This window comes from Mercenaria mercenaria, unplaced genomic scaffold (genome assembly GCF_021730395.1).
Source record: "Mercenaria mercenaria strain notata unplaced genomic scaffold, MADL_Memer_1 contig_4536, whole genome shotgun sequence".
In the NCBI taxonomy this organism is placed as follows: Eukaryota; Metazoa; Mollusca; class Bivalvia; order Venerida; family Veneridae; genus Mercenaria; species Mercenaria mercenaria.
Window position 1 is genome coordinate 1 of NW_026462772.1, and position 20,746 is coordinate 20,746.

The following is a 20,746-nucleotide window of genomic DNA, read 5'->3' on the forward strand; positions in this document are numbered from 1 at the left end:
GATCTTCTGGATGCTGTGTACATGTATAATATAACACAGTTCATTTATTTTACCATATCATTTATATTATTATTGCTTTGTTTAAAACTTTAGTTGACAATATATACACTAACTCTGTGCTATACATTTCAATAGTTTATTGCATATTAAGAGATTTTCAGTGACATGAGAAAACAAGCTTGAAACACGCTGAACAAAACTTTTTTTTATTTATCAAACTGAAACAAAGTTTGCCGTCCAAACTAATGTTAGAACATGTTTGCAACATCCTGTCTATGTCTTTGAAATCACATTACCATTTTCTTGCAAACAAATGCAGAAGTGTGACTACATTCGTAGTCGTGCCATTTTCCGTTTGAATACATAACTGCACAGTCCTCATCATTTGCGGCAAAATTGTTAGGCTGTCCCGAATCCCAATGCCTATTTAAAAGAAAAACAAATAGTAAGTATATTGTTTCTAAACAATTTAATATGATATTCAAATACATTTTTTGTACCTGTAAAAATCTCTTTGAAAAAGATCTCTGTAAAATTTCTTTGAGATAAAGTGGTTTAGACATCTAGTTTATGAAGTATATCGGTAGAATCTAAATGAATAATTACCAAAACAATTATTTAATGTAATACGTTTTTCGTATAAACTATTTTTAAAAGGAATATAAAATGTAATTTATATAATATGTTATATGATAATACAATGTAAATTGACAACGGCTTTGAATATTGATCAGTTTTAAGAATAATAAGCATAAGCTTTAAGGATATTAACAGTCGTGCTCTTAGCATTTACTTACGCAAACTCCACTCACAATAATATGTTATATAAAATACAAAGTACATTGACCACTGTTTTGAATATTGATTAGTTTTAACGACATTAGAGATAAGCTTTAAGGATGTCAACAATTGTGCTCTTAGCATTTTTCGGAAAATAATATGTTACTAGTATAATATTACAATGTAAATTGACCACTGCTCTGAAAATTGAACAGTTTTAAGGATATTGAATATAAGCTTTAAGGAATATAAAACTGAAACTGATTAATTTAATTAAACGCCTATTTCTATACAATGAGATATTCAATGGCGTTGACATTTAATTTAACAAACCTTAAAAATATAAATGATGAAATGTAAAAACTCACAAAAATTTAAAACCTAAGATATCTGCTGTTATTGCATATAAAACAATTATCAAAAGATTAACGCCATGAAAGGAATGCAACAGTTGTGCTCTCAGCATTTACTTACGTAAACTCCACTCGCTTTCCATTTCGGACCCCTGTCCATTGTCCTTCGGCATTTCTATCAGTTATTCCAACCCATATATTTCGACCGCTCAACAGTTTTAAATAATTCAGTTCATCGTCTGACTGAATATCAGCGACGAAAGCGGAACTCTGTGAACAAATTGTTTCTGCCGAGTCAAAGTTGACCGCATCTTGGTACAGAAGATAACAATATCCCATAAAAGTTTTCCATTTCGATGGACATGTTGCCCTGGCTGCTAGTTCCATTTTCATTTCCTGTATTTCATCATTGATCTTGGATTCAAAGTTACTGAATTTTGCACAATTCGTTGCTGACTGCTTGCGAATATCGACAACAGTTTCTTTGAAAGCTATGGCTGTTTCTTCGATCTGTAAAATACGCGTTTTTAATAATTTCACTTCAGATGTTAAGTCATTTAGTGTATGTGATATCGATGAATTCAGTTTTCTGGTCTCACTTGTAAACATCGTTTCAATGTGACTTTCAAAGGCTTCAACTCTATCAGTTAAAACGTCCATTGTATTTGTAATCTGTTGTTGTACGTCTCCGATCCTCCTGGAAATATTATCATCTATACTCCTCTGGTATTTTATTTATTCGCGTACCCACGATTTCTCTTCTTTAAATGCATCGAGCAATATCTTGTCTGTTACTCTCCTCGTTTGCTCTTCCGTATCGACAACAAGATCGCTTTCAATGTCGTTCTGGCTAATTCCATCAAGCGGACATTGATCAATTTTATGCAATGACTTATTTAGTTCAGCTACAGATTCTTGCAGTTCAATTATGTCATTCGACCGAAGATTCAGCCTAATTTTCACATTGTTCAGTCCAGATTGAAGATCTTGTATGTTTTTGTCCATTGATCTTCCCTCCACTTCACGAGTTTGAAGAAGCCAAAACACGATATTGATAACCATTATTGATTTCAAGTAAACTAACTTCATGTTACAACGGCAATTGCAACTGTGAAGACACGGGCTTGTTAAATGTTAAAAGAAAACTCATAGAATTGCGTATTGATATTTACTTATTACTACCAACACTTGACAGTTTTGGTCGTATAATGGGCGGATATTAATGGAAATAAATGTAAACACTTGTTCTCACAAGCCTTTTGCAAAACACACTTGAAAAAAATTCAAGTAGCGACTTCCTGGTTAATTTGTTCGAGTGTCTACTTTACTAAGTGTCATTAATCTGTTTGAGACAATGTAAAACATGAGCCGTTCCTTGAGGAAACTGGTGACAAAAGTCGTATTTGTAAAATATGACAGAATTTGATTACCCTTGGATAACTGTTTTACAATATACTTGTTTCTAGTTTCTGCACGAACATAAGAAGAACAATTAAGAAGAGTTCCCAGTATTATATATATATATATATATATATATTTATATATATTATGTCACTAATACAAGTGATACATTTTACCCAAGATCGCAAAAAAATATTAAGTCAAATACAATGCTTCTAACTTAAATTATTTGTCCCAACAATTACATCTACAAACTGGATGTTCATTTTTGAAATCAAACGTAACACAGCGTATAATGCTTATTTTTATCATTAGGTATGAGATAAGGCCGTGACTTTATTTTCAAGAGGTTATTATATGGCTTAAAGCGGCATGCCTCCAGATGGTTCGACGACAAAAATTTTTTTTAGATATCTTGAAATAAATGCTATATTTCTTAAGAAGGCTTTAAAACTTAATTACTGACAAACTTTATGTTACGGAAATATATGAAAATTTGCTGTTTTTACTATATTTTACGATGAAAATCGAAAGGCGTTTGTCACGCTTTTACTCCAGGTAAACTGTCTCGATTATAAATATCTATATTTTGAAGTCATTATTCACTAATTCAGCAACAGCGCTTTTGGTTACGACGACGGGAAAATGTCTTTATTGCCGCGGCGATCCAGAGTTCGATTCCCGTCGCGGTCATCTTTTTTTCTTGATTTGGAGTTTTTAAAATATCTTAGAAACAAAAATTCATATTCTAATGTTCATAATATGACCAAAACTTCAATTTGAAAGAAAGATTTTTTTCGCCAAATCTGGAGGCATGATGCTTTAAATGTGATTTCATGCCGTAATGGCACACCTAGTGTGATAACTGCCCGAGGGCCATTTTGAAACGGTGTGCCATTATGGCTAGAAGGCTTAACCAGCCGTTTATTGACCTTTTTATTATAACATTCGCCTCATATTTATCTTGGTATTTTCATTTTACATATTTTCCACAAACTAAACATCATTTTGCCATCAGTAATATCATTTGGCAATCGATCTAAAACTGACTTTGTATCCTTTTACCCGCCATAATAATGTAGCTACATAACGTAAACACCAGACCGTACTGACGTTCCAGTTACCCGGGGCCATTATGATTAAGGCGCGTGAGGCACACTAGTGCGCCAACAGAGGTTTTAACGAGTTTTCTGTTACTGTTTATAGTAAGGTATATAATAATGTACAATATTGAATGGTGTTTAAATGAAACTCTATAATTATATACTTTACTATACATAGTAACAAAAAGACGTTAAAACCTCTATTGACGGATTCATAATGGCGCAGTGTGCCTCACGCGCCATAATCATGATGGCCCCCGGTAACCGGAACTCCAGTGTGTTCTGGTGTTGACGTCATGTAACAACGTTATTATGGCGGGTGAAAGGGTGCATTTTCAGATCGTACGTAAACAAGATACAATGTCAGTATTGTTTTTAAATTATGTTATTTCAACATTATTGTGGTTATTTAAACTAGATCTTTGCATTGATTTGACAAATGTTTCAGCTGTGCAATGCCGTTTTTACAAGAAAGAACTATGTCGTATATAAAAAATTATTGAGTCTAAACTGACAACTTTCGCTTTCTAGCCAACGAAATGTTTATCAAAACGTCCATGAATTTGGATCTAATTTGGTCAGGTAACCTTTGCTTTTTATAGTTTACATCATATAACACTTAACAGGAAGTGTGTGGCCATAGATGCATTAAGCAGCCGCATCGCTTAAAATATGTGGCGTACGAATGCAAAGTCGTTGGTTAAACTTAATGTACGCTCAAAATAGTTGGTTTAAGATTTATTGTGTACATATATTTTACGTATTGAGAATATATATTTGTTGAGACTTAGGGGATTTCAAAACATATATTGGAAGTTGAATGATACCAGAGTCAATTTAGACTGCGTCAGATTCAATTATATTCCTTTGTTACATGTATTACATTCTGTTGTAGTTTTGCCTTTTACTTTATTTGTAATTTATTTTGTATGTTTTGGGGTGTTTTTTTCAGTTCAAATATACCATGTTACAAGAAAACGTCTACACTCACTTTACACTTGAAAAGTCAACTGAAACAAAAGGACTTATCATCTTCACCTTCAAAAACTTCTCCATTTAAATCAACAAAACGTCTATGCTAAAACAAATCTCCTCAACACACAGTTCATCTACTTCATCTACAAGACATCACGTCAACGTCGTTTAACGTATAGGAAACGTTGGTCAAATTTACTTGTTTTTAATAGCTAAAGAAAGAAGAATGTTGTTTTTCGGCAGTTAAAACTAACATGTGATAAAAGAATATTACATTTGTGACTTTCCGCATTGAATTTATCAAATTTGTTGAATAAAACTGATAAAATGCTCGGCAGAGTCTCTCATTTTATTATTTTATTCAACTCGTTGAAAAATTCAGTATGAAAAGACACTCATGCAATATCCTCTACATAATTAAATGTAATGCTATAATGGTAATACTGTATTGTTAAGAACTGTCGCTTTTTTAGTGTAAGTGCACACTTATCCTTTGTTTTGCTTTATAGATTTTAGAGTGTCTACTGTTTTAAACCTAATTCATAACACCGTTAATACATAATATATATATATATATATATATATATATATATATATATATATATATATATATATATATATATATATATATATATATCTACATAAACATTATGTAGTGATTTTCCGTATTTTCAGATATTTAATTCGAGTCTAGTGTACCTTTAAGGGTAGATAATAATATTTCCAAAACCAACTGTCCTTTTAGGAAAAATTTGAACCCAAATAACAATGACAAAACGATTAAGGTAGTTCTGCACGTTTGATAAACCGGAAGTGATGGCGTAACGTCATTTATCCGGAAAACGTAGAATAGTGCCTGGATTCGGCGTACGGAAACGAAAATCAGTTTATGAATTAAGGGCAACATGCGAGTAAAATTTCATTGTATTAAATGGCACCGTTGAAATTTTTCAAAAGCTAAAATATGATATTAAAACACCAGATTCTTACGCGTTAAATAATTCAAGATAATGTCTTAAAATTAGCTTGAAATAGGCGGTCCACTTTAATCATAACCAAATATCTATCACGACTGTGAGAAGTTTCATTAAAATCTACATTGTAGAAAAAAATTTATTCGCGAAAATGTTATAAAAGTTGCGTTTTTCTATTGGCAATAGACTCCCATTATGAAAAATTGCGTAACGTCGAAATTTTTCAAATCAGTCCAGCAACAAATCAAGCACACGACCCTATCTTTTTTATTTGCTGAATTTTCTTAGTATATTCCGAAGTTTTGAAAAATCAGAGTTTAATCAAATTCTACATTATAGAAAAAAAATTCGAAACTAACGTGCAGAACTACCTTAAGGCCCTAGAATTACATACGAATTGATTACATTAAATTTACCATCTAATTTTATCATTTGTATTAGCAATTTTAAGATAGGCTAGTACAATGTAATCATATGAATTAAAATTCCAAAGTGTACACCACCAAAAAATACCATTTTAGTTTGAAAAGCCCGCCGAGTGTGTGGACATAAAATATACAGACGACATATGATTGCAGTCTGATTAGTATATAACTATATAAATATATGCAACAGTTTGGCGGGCTGTAACCTATCCAGTGTTCCTGGATTCTGTACTTCCTTTTCTCTGCAAGTAACTGTTAACATTTCCGCATGGATCAGTGGTGGAGGATGAATGAGTTCAGACATCATGTCTTCTTTTATCATATATATATCGCCTGCTGAAAAACAATTTGTCGTATCTCCATTTTTATTTCAAACTTGAGATATTGATTTGAAATGCCGTATGTCCTGACATATCCCTTACTTACCTAGGTGGTCTAGTTTTTCCGTAATGAAAATATCAAAATGTCGTATCTCCATATTTTAACCACTTTTTCCGAAACAGTATGTCTTATCTCAATCAGCGAATCAAGTAACAGAATGTTGTCACAATCAGCCAATCAAGTAACAGAATGTTGTCACGTGATGAAAATGCTAAATCTGATGTGTCGTTTGTTCAAAACTTGGGTTCTGCATTGAAAAATAAAATGTCGTAAGTCCAAATCATACTGAACACTCCCTATGAGAAAATGTCGTACCTACAAGCAATTAAAGCATTTTTTTTTCTGAACAACAAACGCTGGGGAGAATTTAAAAAGGCAGACGTTGCCTATAATATACTCTTAGTATAGCTGCTTTAGAATTTTCAAAAAAAGCTGTTATAACAAAAACGTTTTGGCAAGTTGAAAGTTTAACCTCGATTTTCTCGAAAAGTGAAAAGGGGTAGTTACGACAAATCGTTTTTCAGCAGGCGATATAAACTAAGTACGGGAGCTAGATATAAAATTTAGTTTTTTTATAAATTCTGCATCAGTATTTAAAACGGTAAAAGATATTAATTTACCAGATATGTGTTGAAATGTAGATTATTTGCTTGTTATTCCTACAGCTTATTCACACTTTATTTGCCTTAACAAACCATATTTTAGGCGTACAGTTATGTTATTGAACCAATAAACGTATTTACACTTTGTGAATGCGTTTTCTGGCTTTCTGGATATAATGTACAAGTGAGTGTCAGATTTCTGTAATTAATTTTGTCATATAGCTTGTTTGCAGCATTTCTTCACTAAATTATAATCCCTATGTGTAATTTTAATGGTAATATTTCATGTTTATGATGGCATGTCCACGTGTTGTTTACAAACACAACAACTTATGCATTCAATAACCTTTTTAACTCGCTTCGTCGCTCTATAACTTGTAACATACTCTCCAATGTAGTCATCACACGATGTGCGGACGACTTTATTCTTTAAATTTGCAGACTTGAGATAAAATAGGTAAAATGTGTACTTACCTACTTTCACTTTCGCCTATATCCGCCATTTTGTCTTAACTAAACTTTTGCTCTGGCTTAAAATTTCAACGGACCCAAACACATTCGACCCCTGTTAATGCTGTGTGTTCGAAACTTCGCATGTGGTAAATATTTTTTTATGTGAGGAAGCCATCTAGCTGATTTACGAAAGGTCTGTGGTTATATACAGGTGCATGCTTGCGCCTAAAGTAATGCCCGAAAGGGAACCAGGTATTTTCCTCCATAATTAAAAGCTGGAATAAAACTCGCCGTAAAACATAAATTGTAAACCCAGAATAAACTAATACGCCATTCAATTCGGTTCGATCCGTAGTAAACAAAAGCTTCAGCAAGATAGTTCTATCACTAACGTTGACGATGTTGACGTTCATGGTTAACAAAACATGTTTTGGTCTTAAACAAATGTATAGTTTGTACCCTACCGTATTTCAAAGGACAAAAACAACAACTTTTAAACAAACTAAAGTTTATAGGTTTTTTTTCGTTTACTATTAACCTGTATACTTACCTTCAGGCATTGCTACCAAACAACTTATTTATAACAAATACCAGTACATGTAAACAATTTTCGTCCATATGTATGTTTTCTTTACCCATGCCACATATTTTTACAAAATTTCCTGAAATATAAAAGAAAGAAGGTTGTACATGTACATCTTTATGTTAAACAAATGTAACACCTTTATATCATATTCAAAATAATTGCATTGGAACGGTTACAACAGTTACATATGTATTGTTATAAGTTTTATCAAATACACACTCAAATGCATCATCATCACCACCACCACCAACAACAACAACAATAAATCATCATCAATATTGCTCGTACTATATCGTGAGCAGACATAGTTGATAAACGAGCTTGATAAAACATCATCAACTGTAAGGCCTAACAAAAAATGTTTTATTCCGGTAACATACTGAAAAAAAATTAGGGTATGTATGTCGATAATGTTGTTGTTTTTTTTTTTGTTGTTGTTGTTGTTGTATTTGGATATATTTTTATTAAGTGGGACTTTTCCGAAATTATTTTTGTGTCAAAAATGAATACAAATAAAGTACATCAATGACCATGTTTAAAGCATAGGAAGTGCAATTTTACAACTTTTTGTCCAAGGCCATTCAAACATTTAGGGTCGGGTCAACAAAAATTTAGGGTAGGACGGGATACCAGAAACAAACAATTTTTAGGCCTAACTAAAACATACCAGACAAAATAATACTAGTCTTTGAATTTTTATATAAAAGACTTTTATGTCTATTTTGAAAAAGAAATACATTTCTTTTTATGCTTGATATAAAAGAACTTCAAAGAATGCCAACAATGACTAGGTATAGGAATAATAAGTGATAAAGTGGAGAAAAAACTCTTCCTTCTTCAAATATTGAAGCCTGATCATCCCAAACGGAAATACAACACAGACAGTTTCGATTTGAATAGTTATGCGAATAAGATTTCGCCGAATGTATTAATCCACCATAATAAAGCTTTATAATTATATAATCAATTAAAAACGACAAACAAACAAAAACATAGATATGTGCAGACTAAGAATATGGTAACGAATACTGCATTTGAAGTTAAAAATTAATGTCTTACGTACACCGTCAGACGTTTCAGATCTACAGTTACAATTAACGCCCAAAAGTTTTACAACTTAAAATTATTCATGGGGTTAAACAACATCATTAGGTATGCATACCGCAATAAATTATAATTTATTTTCAAATGTTATTATCGTTTAAAGCATGATACTGAAAGGTAGGAACGGTTAGGAGAGTATGGTACATATTTACGGTGTCGTTTTTGTTGGAATTTTTATTCCTGGTGTGACTGGAATTTACGGTTTTAACAAATCAAGTAAGTCCATGTGTTCTTATTTGTTTGTTTTTATTCTCACTATTCTGTTTTATACCATGGTGTTTGTACTCGTATACAAAAATATTTAAAACTGACAAAACAATACACAGTCAGTTTAGTTTAAACGACACAATTTTCTATTTTCACGGACAAACTATATGCTCTCTATCATTTTTCTATCGTTTTATGGAAGACAGTTCCAACAAAAGGAAGTACACCGAAAGGTTTTACATGTATATATAAAAAAACAAATTATGTTAAAACCATGCAAATAAGAATATGTTTGTAAATCCACAAAATTTATTGCGTATGAATGTGCTCATACATACAGGAAAATTGTTGATCACGAAAACGTATTAATAAAGTGCTAGGAAAAAGTAGTTCAAATATATATGAAGTCAGAGGCGTACATTGTTTGTTTCTACAATACTATATTATATATGAGTTATATCCTTGGAATCTGCATGTGTTGGGTATATGATGTCGTACAATGATTATGAGACCTGCATAGCCCAGAAACTGTCTGACGTCACGTCGAAGTATTATATGGAGACACGCAGGCGCCGAGAAAGAGTTCTACGATATTTGACTTATTGTTTTATATAAAAGACGTTTCAGAATCGAAATGAACGGAATTTTGTTACACTTCATTCACACACACTCTATTGATTATTAGTCGCGCAGAATAACTCGCTAGACATATTAAGCTATACATTTAAGCTATTCAGTGGCACGTGTTACATCCCGTGTTTACGCGTTGGCCTCACGTCGACCTGCTATATTTGTCGCCATACATGTGGCTACGCCCTCGTGAAATTATTCCGCAAGCATTATCATACCCTCATCGTAATGTTTCGATATCTCAAAACATGGATTATTTCTTAATTATTTCTAGCATCGTCTCAAAAACGAAACGGTATTTACATTCGAGAATCAATTATTCTAGTGTTTAAACAATTAATAAAATAAATTCGGATAGTAAATGCAGCTAAGACCATTGATACTTGCTTTTCGTTTACCACAATACGGAAGTGTATTTGCGGAAAACAGTTTATCTGTTTGATTGTGAATGTTGAAGGGTTTTAAGTGAAAGACTTGCAATAAAAGGCATAATTTATGAGAGGAGACTGAAGACGGTAGGTGTGTGTAAAATGTTATAGAATAAGAATGTCACAATATGCATATCATATTTTTCTGATAGAGCTAGTTTTGCCTGTTCGCGACCGTTTAGAGGTATTTCTTCATACGCGTGTTATTTGGTCCGATATGGTAAAGAGGAGCCCGAAAACTAAATGTTAATGTGGCTACTGTTTTTGCTCTTGAATAGTTCTTTTAATGCAGATATACTAAGTCTTTTAGTTTTGTTTAGAATGCAAAATTGTCACCCGGGTAGTTCGGTTTTTATCAAAAGTGCAAGGTGCGCGTTGCGTCATTGCTAATCTTGCATCTCTATGGAGTGTGCCTAACATGCCTTCACGAAAAAAAACTGAATGGGCCAAGAAATCATCCCGTGCTCGATTTTCGGATTTGAAACTGGCGTAAATAACAAAAAGCAGTTCGTAACTTGTCATGTACATAAATACATACGCAAATGTGATTTCGTAAATAACCATAGAAACCTACACGAAAGTTGTCGATATGTCTGAAAGGTAAACTAATTGATTAAAAAATCCGTAATCATTTTGATAATACTAGTATTCAATAAAGCCTTTAATTATTCTAAAATATTACTACATTTTTATCATTTACTAGATGATACAGTTTTGCAACAGGGAGCATACTTGACAAGACGCGCCGTAACGAATGTTTAAATTCTTTCTTACAATCTAATTTTCATATAAAACTATAAAATATTTCGTTATATTTTAAAACATCAAAATATGTAATATCTCTAACTTGGTTCAAACCATTTCCAACATGTTGGACAAAGTTTCGGTGTGAATAATGACGAAATATTACACGTCTTTGTTGGGCATGGTGGTCATAGGTGAGCGTATGAAATTACGAGAACGAAAGAAAATGAATAAAATTGCTTAGCGTTTGTTGAAGACGAATTTTATTAATTTTACGATCAAATTACACTTGATTTAATTAATATTCAAATATAACAAAAAGCTCGAACTTATAATATTTAAGTAGGTTTTAAGGTCGAGCGCGTTTTGATATTGTATAATTGGCGAATTATTTAAATCAGTGCATGCATGTTATAAACTTTCCAAATCGGTAACAATTCAACCTGTACATGTTCACATATATTAACAACATTAAATTGATTTATTTATTTTAAAACCGCTAACCGTTGTTCTTTCTTTGAATAACAACGAGAACAATAACACTTGTATGAAGATTTAAACACATTTTTGAGTCGGCTAAAGGCTGAAAGCCTTTTGACGAGTCCTTGTTGCTGTTCAGCGATTCTCTAAATGGACCGAATAACACGTGAAGGGATGTAGTTCCATTAGATTTCTCAAACTTCAAACAGTTCACTGCATGAATGAAGTTAAGTTGTGTCAATTCCCTTTGCTATGACCAATATACGATGTAATCTGTCATATGTATGACTTGTAATTGTGCAATACTCGAATGTAACTCATTAAGCATAAATGTGCATTTTAAGAATTGCGCAGGCTTACAAAGCTTGGGTAACATCCAGCGAAAGACAAAAAAATAGTTCCACAGGACTCCAGATAAGATGCGTATTAGCGTAAATTACGTATAGAAATAATGCAAATACGCATGTCTAATAATTTGTAAGCGTATAAAAACGTATATAAAATTACAGAAACGCACACAATGCTTTTTTAAAAACAAAATCTGAATCGTCTGGATGCGTAAGGTCAAAATAATTATATCGATTCTAACACGTTACCAAGGATTTTAATGTACAACCTTAACGACATCCATTTAATATTTGCCCGTTTTCAGTTCGTTTCTTTTCCAGCGCGCTGCTATGCCGTTTGACGCTATGACGTAATAATTGTGACGTCAGAAAAATAAATTGTTGTTTAATAACACACAGTGTTCAACCTTTTTTGTTTGATGGTCTTATTAGAATTGCTTTTATTTCACCCCGATACTTTTATCTTTTTATAGGAGATCACTGTGATGATATCGCAATAATTGGAGCGGGGGTTACCGGAAGTTATGCTGCGTGGCGACTACGTCAGAGAAATCTAAAAATATCAATGTACAAGTACTCGAATCGCATTGGCGGACGTTGTTTCACAGTACAACTTCCGGGCATACCGGATGTGAATGTTGAAATGGGAGCAATGAGGTTTTTACCAGACGGTAAGTTCTATATCAAATGATTTAAAGAACAATTGAAGCTTGACATATGCATACTATTATATTGCTTATTTTGTAAGTAGAGACAGGATTAGATCTCAAACTACAAATTGAAAGACCATCGGAGATTGAATGTGGATTCGCACCGTGCGAAATATATGTGTTTACCTTTGGTGCAATTTTAAATTATTTTCGAAGTGTTTTATCTTTTTTTTTTCTCTTTAAAATTAGACCGACTTAGATCTATATTGATTTTATTTTTGTTTTGACCGGAAACTCTTGAAAAGGCAAAAACTATAATTCGCTGTATCATAACATTACTGTTTCATTGTTGTGTAAGATGTATTGTTGTAATGTGTACATGGAAATAAAGCAATTAAATAAACATTTTTGTAGAGAAATCCGTAAAGAAAAGTTCATTACTTTTATTTCATACATGAAGTTAGAAAACCCTGAAAACGTTGTTAAAAGACAATTTTATTACTGTTAGTTCATATGTAAAGTGTGTATGTCAAAATGGATTATAGGCCAAATTAAAGAGGTTGGTTTATTGTAGAAAACATTTGTAAACAGACTAAAGTCAAGTGAAGCTACGTTTCTTGTTTTTGTGATCAAACGAAACAACTTGAAAACATTCTGATTCCGATGTTGTCGTTACTTTGTACAGACATTTTGTACCTAGATGTGTAACAGTCTATTTCCGAAAACATTTCTTTTGATTAAGTCAAGAGAAGAACGACTAAGAAATCCGAAAACAATGGGGAAGATATATTTTGGAAAATCAGCTCCTTGGGGACATGTCTAAAAATTTATGTATCATGTTTGGAAACTGAGAAGTCTTCATTCATGGGACCATTAAAATGTAGTATGCAGTTGTTTATGTAAAAATATTCAGAACATTTTATTAGCGGTAAGTGTAGGAATTTAGTTGTACCTGCTAGTTCAGATGTAGGGGACAGGCGGTTAAGACCGCTGGCTTCGAATCATTTGCCTCACTCGGGGTGTGATTCTTCATGTGAGGGAGCCATCCAGCTAGCTTACGGAAGTGTCGGTGGTTCTACCCAGGTGCCCGCCCTTGATGAAATAATGCACGGAGAGGCACCTTAGGTCTTCCTCCACCATAAAAGCTGGAAAGTTGCCATTCATAATTGTGTTGGTGCGACGTTCAACCCAAAAGAAAAAAAGTCCAGATTTGTAATTGTGGCTTATTCATAGCCTCCCATCGTGTACTTGTTAAAAGAACATAACGTTACAAACATGTCACAGCGTATAGAACCATATATTATACAATGATATTTTTAATCATTAAATCTTGATATTACAAATGAACACCCGCGATTTTACAGTACTAGTATTGTATTCGGAATAGAGTAAATGTTGTAAACAGTGCAGATACAGCTGCTCATATAACGGACAGAAAGGCGATAACCTTTACATTGGAGAGCGAGCAGTTCATATAAAACAAAGACAAGAAGAAGATATCTTGCAAAGTGAAGATCGAGAAGCTCATATAACCTAAAGGCATGAAGGAGACAGATCGGGTTTCTCATATAATGCTAAGGCTTAAGGATATATCTTTCAAGAGCAGCTCATATACGGCAATGACAAGAAAGAAATAATTTATAAAGATGAGATTGAACGCATCATATAACGTAAAGACCTGGGTATGAACTTAAAAAACTTTGAAATGAAGGCAAATGTCCATATATTTCTCAAAAATAGATATATTGACAATATTTTAACCAGAAGCGTAGAGTTATGAGCATTTAGTATTTTCATATAAAAGAAAACTTGTGATCAAGAAAATGTAACTCTTCTTGAACATGGAGGGCAGAAACATCAAAGGGACAATATATATTGAATATTTTCTATTTTGGTGCGTTTGATTCATCATTCAGCTGTGATCTGGATTGCTGAATAATGATCCATGATACTATTCGCTAAGATTATAGAATATCTGGAACAGTCTGATAACAGCAAAAAATGCTGTAACATAATGCAAAGCTGTGACCGGGATTCAAACCAAAGTCCCCTCACACCTAAGGCAGACACTCTACCACTTCCCTATAACAAAATTAGCTATAGCTAGGCAATTGTTTAAGTGCACCCCTATTCTCTTCCCGATTAAAGGTAGAACATCGGTCTACGGATCGCGGGGTCGTGAATACGATCCTCGGGCGGGGTGTATGTTCTCCGTTACGATTTGATAATCGACACTGTGTCTGAAATCATTCGTCCTCCACCTCTGATTCATGTGGGGAAGTTGGCACTTACTTGTGGAGAACAGGTTTGTACTGGTACAGAATCCAGGAACACCGGTTAGGTTAACTGCCCGCCGTTACATGACTGAAATACTGTTGTTGAAAAACGGCGTTAAACCCAACACAAACAAACAAACAAAACTTCCCGATTATATTACGTGAACTGGAACAATTTTGTTATAATAACATGTGATTATCGGCGTATTCGCTGGCAATTTTCGTGTAAAGAAAAAAATATAATCTAATTTTGCCAACAATTTAATCGATCAAAACTGCTCAGATTTCTCTGACGTGTTTCTTAGATTATGAACTTAATAACTAGTTACGTAGTACCAGTGAAATATAACTTATACTGAATCTTTTATATTTCCCCTTTTAGCAGCTTGCGAACGGCAAAGACAGTGAGCCTTGTCCAAATTTAAGCAATCATTCGAGAGAATTTCATTTGATAGGAAATTACAGTTACAAACTACATACCTTTCTGCAACACACGAAGTCATTAGCATTCATTGTCAGTCAGTATTATGACCAAGATCGACTACCATTCATTCATTCCAATGACAGACAGAGTCCGTTGTTTACATTTTAATCGTAACCGGTGAACTTGTTAAAACCACTTTATTTTTGGTACGGTCTCTAAAAGACCAGAAAGGTATACCTTATAAAGATGCGATTGAACGCATCATATAACGCAAAGACCAGAAAGGTATAACTTATAAAGATGCGATTGAATGTGTCATATAACGTAAAGACCAGAAAGGTATAACTTATAAAGATGCGATTGAACGCATCATATTACGCAAAGACCAGAAAGAAATAACTTATAAAGATGCAATTGAACGCAGCATATAACGCAAAGACCAGAAAGGTATAACTTATAAAGATGCGATTGAACGTATCATATAACGCAAAGACCAGAAAAAATAACTTATAAACATGCGATTAAGCACATTTCATAACGCAAAGACAAGAAAGAAATACCTTATTCAAATGAAACTGAGCGGCTAATATAACGCTAAGACAAAAAAGAGATACAAAGGAGTTCGAGTGCCTCATTCTTATCTAAGGCAAAGACAAGATGGAAAAGCATATACATAGGACACCAAGCGGCTCATAAATGGCAAAGACCAGAAAAAAATACTTTATAGAGTAGATGTTGAGCGGTTGATATAACGCAAACACAAAAAAGAAATACTTTATACAAATAAGATCCAGCCTCTCATTTAACGCAAAGGCAAAAAGGTAAGTCTTACAAAGCAGAGATAGAGCGGCTCATATAACGCAATGGAATATCTAGCACACTCACGTTCTAGCGGTTCACATAACGCAAAGACAAAAGAAGACGTTAGAAATTTCCTAAATTTCAATTTATTACTCTTTGAATTATTTTCCTTATGTTTCAGCGCATCCATTAATGAACAAGACCATTCACGACATAGGACTAGAAGTGGTGGATTTTGAACTAGGGGTAGGACCGAGTAACGATTCGTTGTACTATCTTAGAGGAAAGCACATGAAATACAACGAGCTCCCGACACAAGCACCTTATAATCTTTCGCCAGAAAACCGCATTGATCCTAAAGAACTTGACAGGTTGTGTAAAAGTCATACTCTCGGGAAAATGACCCCATTGTATTTTTATAAAAATCTTAAGTATGGTGGCATATCTCTGCCACGAGATAGCTAGGTAGCTACCGTGTTAATAATGTAAACTTTCGAGAAAATGTGTGTTTTATTTTTTCTGAAAAAAAATTGCAATAAATGATATTTTGTAAAAATATATCAGGGTAAAATTTCGCCTTAATGCTCGAAACTGCCACGAGATGCTTGGTAGCAATCACCATAATATTCTAAACTTTCCAGAAAAGATGTGCAATTTTCTGAAAATATTATCGCAATGATTTATTTCATCCAGATATTCTTATTGTTTTCTGAAAACTTCTAAGTGCAAAATTCCGTTACTGCAACGACACAGCTGCTAGATGGCTATAAATAGAACACGATGATGTCAATCATTTGCGCCAGACTTCTAAGTTCGTAGTCCACAGTATCTCATACTGCATGATGCTGGTAAGTGTTAAATTACAGGGGTTCAGCAGTGTTCCATTCATTCAGTAGGGTTCTATTCATAGAAATGGCAGCTCTGGGCACTAAATGCAAAACAAATATGGTCAAAAATATTTCCCGGAAACTTTTCAGAAAAGTTCGAAATATTAAGATTTCTTTTTCTTTCTAATAGATGGCAATTGTGGGCACTGACGCAAAGCGTATCGAGATAATAATGTAAATTATCGCAATAATATTTGCAGAAAACGTTCGACTATTGAGATAATCTTTTCAGAAATCTTCGCTTTTCACGATAATTCTTTTAATTATCGCGATCGCTACCTAGCTATCTCGTGGCAGAAATATGCCACCATACTTAAGGTATTATTTATTTTGATATTCCATATAGTTTCTGTTTTAGTTTTAGATATTTAAGGTATTATTTTTGAATATATTTGTCACTATTTCTTTTCTTAAATCGTTACAGAATTGTGTTCGAGAATTTCACTGATTCATCACAAAGTGGAGACGTCGTTAAATCGCTTGATGGAGTTGATTTATATAGGCAAAGGTATGCATGAAAATGTGCATATTTAAATGTGATTTAATACCCAGGTACCCCGTGTTGTTCAAACACGAATTTTACACGTAAGCATATGTTACGGCTCGCTCAAATGACCAACTATGCCTCGCCGTTTCATGTAAGACACTTTATATTTGCCTTCTGACTCAGTGTTGTTATATTTTCTGGTCTTTTGGTTCTTAGTATACATTCAATTCTTCTACGTAATAGAATTCCGCTTAAGCCGGTGTTAGGGGCACGAGGGATGTTGCAAATTTTATTTATTCTCGTGAACAGACTCGATCAAAGCGACTCCGCTATTATTTTATTTGGTTGCGTTCTACATTTGTGTATGTTTTTTTATAGATTTTATGCGCCTTCAGATTGTCTGTCCGGTCCGTTGGAAATCAGCTTGTCCACGCTTTATCTTAAAATACCTCCCACCGGATTAGGAGCCCTAGTTGTGCATATGTCGGCACGTCCCGCTTGGATTATTGAGTTATGATCCTTTAAATATAGCTTTTGAATAAACCTTTTCCGGGTTACTTTCCTATGCTATACTATAGAGATCCTCGTCTGCGCTTCTGGCCGGATTTCAGTAACACTTTAAAGGAGTAATTGACGTGAAGCATAGTTGTGCATTTCGTTTGCACGTCCCGCTTGAATTAACTTGTGCAGAGATTTTGCACCGTCAATGTCATTTTTGAATCAGATTTGTCCGGACTACTTCTCCTGTGCTATTCCTGGGATCTGAAACTTCATAAGAGATCAGCAACAAGTTAAGTTACATACATACATGCATACGGTTGAATGATTTTTTCAATGAGTTATAAGTTGAACTTATAACCAATTCATTTTTATACATATAATCTGTCTTGTTTTTATATATATATAGTATATCTTGTCCAAACTTAAGTTCGTCAACCGCTTGCTGAATTAGCTCAAACATTGGTTAGCTTTCATGAATTACATATTGCTTTATAACCTACTCTGAAGAATATGCTTGTCACAAAGGTCTCATAGGCTATCAAACATTGACAAAGGACAAATGTTAGCGGGTTAAATCTTTGACCAGCAGACCTGTCCACAGGACAGTGAAAATGTTGTTAGATAATCAGTCTAACACGATATAAAAAGACATTTATTCAAAGTTACTCTTGTAAGCCGCTTTATATCTTGGTTTTCTGGAATTCATGTTCCTTTTAGCAGGACAGCATGACAACCTTCCAGCATGTTGACCTGTCGACCGGTCATTCTGTCAAATGACATATTTGCTTCTGATTTGTGTAAATTTTAATTGGCAGGAAGATAATCGAATATAACAGTAACATTGTTTCACATTTTAAATAAAGTATTGCAACTTACATGTACGATACAAGACAATTTAATAAAAGTATTTTCCAACGAATTAATTGATATGAAGACATAAATTAAAGATAAAAAATGACGTTTGTTACACAATTAATCAATTTGAAAGGTGTATCAACAAGTAACACAGACAATATACCTTGAAAGTGTTTATCAAGGAATTATGTTATACTCTTTCTAAAACCATATTGGTAAATGAGTGAAGTTTACAGAAATGGTAACGTAACACATGTAAAGTATAAACATTCCTAAGTCAGAGATGTGTTATCTCTACACTTTCATACAACACACATAATTCTCTATTTATTTGTTACAATTTTTGTTTCTAATGAGTATGAGAATTTAAAAGTACCTTATTTTAAATATACTTATTCCGTAAATGGTAGAATTCTTTTGCAGAAACTTTCTTTTATGAAAGGTTTTCCGACAATAATGGTCTTGGAAATTGCCCTTTTAGGAGGACCTGTTGGTCCCTCAAACTCTGTTATTAATTATCGGGTTTGTTAGTGACCATCCACGGATATATGTGGGGTCAGTATGATAAATATGGGGACTCAGCTAACGACTTGCCCCCATTTATCATACTGACCCCACATTTTCCGTGGAGGGACACTGACAAACCCTATTAATGATTGTTTTATCGACCACTTAATTTTAGCCTCAAATCTACAGACCCTCCACAGAAATAATAGGGATCACCACGTGACTACATTTTAACCAATGAAAATTGTAGAATCATGGTGAGGTTAAACAAAAGCTCTTAATGAATAGTGTTAATCCATCATGGTATCAGTCAGTAGTAAGTTATTAACTGGCATATTTATTACCTCGAAATCGGTATTTTTTTACATAAACTTCTTTTGCATTATTTTAAGAACTTTTATTTCTCCCAAGATGATATTTAGATAGACTAATTATTTCTCCTTTTCAAAATGCTTTATTAATCTTAACAAGATGCAAACACACCGTTTTAATTCACTTGTAATTCATTCTTTCAGTCGAGATATATTTATGGCAAAATATCTGGACTTGGAAACTACACATTATATCAGGGACAGTGCCAGTTTCCTAAGCGAACATGGTCCAGATGTTGCTGCAGGTAGTGGTCCGATTAATCCGCCCATGCAGTCAGGCCGTAAAACTGTGAAAACCGTTAAAAAGGGACTCCAGGCTCTTCCTGAAGGGTTGATTGGACACTTCCTTCAAGCTAGTGATAAGTAGGGTATTCTATTTGTTAATATTTTTTTAATGTTACGCTTGACTTGGAGGTAGGGCTATATTGCTTTATACCGCTGGAGAAGATAAGTTAGTCTTTGTTGTATCAAATGTCACGTTTTAATAGTGTACCTAGTCTAGCAAAACAGGCCTTTTTCCTGAATTTTAGTGGCACTGATTTCTTTTGTAGTTAAGGAAACATTGTCCCCAGAAGTTTATAAGAGAAATGAAGCGCATACAATTCTAAGTCTGAGAACATGTATATTCGAAGTTTATTTCGTCCCTTGAGTTTTGTTTAGTAGCATAAACAAAGGCAATGATAGCAGCAAAAACATTCTAGCTGTGCTTCTTTTTCACTTTAAACAAACAATCTTCCAGGCACAGTTTCTAATATAATCGTCATCTCAAAGCCATAAGGAGGTCCATTAACGGAAGTTATATACTGACGTTTCAGCCAACGATGACAACAGCTGGAGTAACTACTGATATCAAGGTAAAGTAGAAATCATTATTACCCTAGCAATGTAGGATCAGTTATGATACCTTGCAACTACGTATAAAATTATAATGATATAGTATGCAAGACATCAAACTTAATTTCAGAGCTCGTTTAGTGACGGATCATTTAACCTTTACATATACGTTATGGCCCG

General features: G+C 33.6%; 2 protein-coding genes across 2 annotated transcripts; one reads left to right on the top strand and one right to left on the bottom strand.

Moving 5' to 3' along the window:
• Positions 1-179: 179 nt before the first annotated feature.
• On the bottom strand, positions 180-2,293 carry LOC128553948 (CD209 antigen-like protein C). The gene is made up of 2 exons (XM_053535149.1): positions 1,255-2,293; positions 180-423 (listed from the first exon to the last, which is right to left on the bottom strand). The coding sequence occupies exons 1-2, from the start codon at positions 1,791-1,793 to the stop codon at positions 288-290; spliced, it is 675 nt and encodes a 224-aa protein (XP_053391124.1). The 5' UTR covers positions 1,794-2,293; the 3' UTR covers positions 180-287.
• A 6,923-nt stretch (positions 2,294-9,216) lies between these two features.
• LOC128553949 (L-amino-acid oxidase-like) lies at positions 9,217-20,587 on the top strand. The gene is made up of 6 exons (XM_053535150.1): positions 9,217-9,353; positions 12,447-12,644; positions 16,306-16,495; positions 17,436-17,519; positions 19,877-20,095; positions 20,472-20,587. The coding sequence occupies exons 1-6, from the start codon at positions 9,275-9,277 to the stop codon at positions 20,482-20,484; spliced, it is 783 nt and encodes a 260-aa protein (XP_053391125.1). The 5' UTR covers positions 9,217-9,274; the 3' UTR covers positions 20,485-20,587.
• Positions 20,588-20,746: the final 159 nt, after the last annotated feature.

Excerpts from the sequence above, each read along its gene's own strand:
- LOC128553948 (XM_053535149.1), bottom strand. The coding sequence starts at position 1,793 with ATGGACGTTTTAACTGATAGAGTTGAAGCCTTTGAAAGTCACATTGAA. Across the intron at positions 424-1,254 it reads GGAAAGCGAGTGGAGTTTAC|GCATTGGGATTCGGGACAGC; the intron begins GTAAGTAAATGC and ends TCTTTTAAATAG.
- LOC128553949 (XM_053535150.1), top strand. The coding sequence starts at position 9,275 with ATGGTACATATTTACGGTGTCGTTTTTGTTGGAATTTTTATTCCTGGT. Across the intron at positions 12,645-16,305 it reads AATGAGGTTTTTACCAGACG|CGCATCCATTAATGAACAAG; the intron begins GTAAGTTCTATA and ends CTTATGTTTCAG. Across the intron at positions 17,520-19,876 it reads GTTGATTTATATAGGCAAAG|TCGAGATATATTTATGGCAA; the intron begins GTATGCATGAAA and ends TCATTCTTTCAG.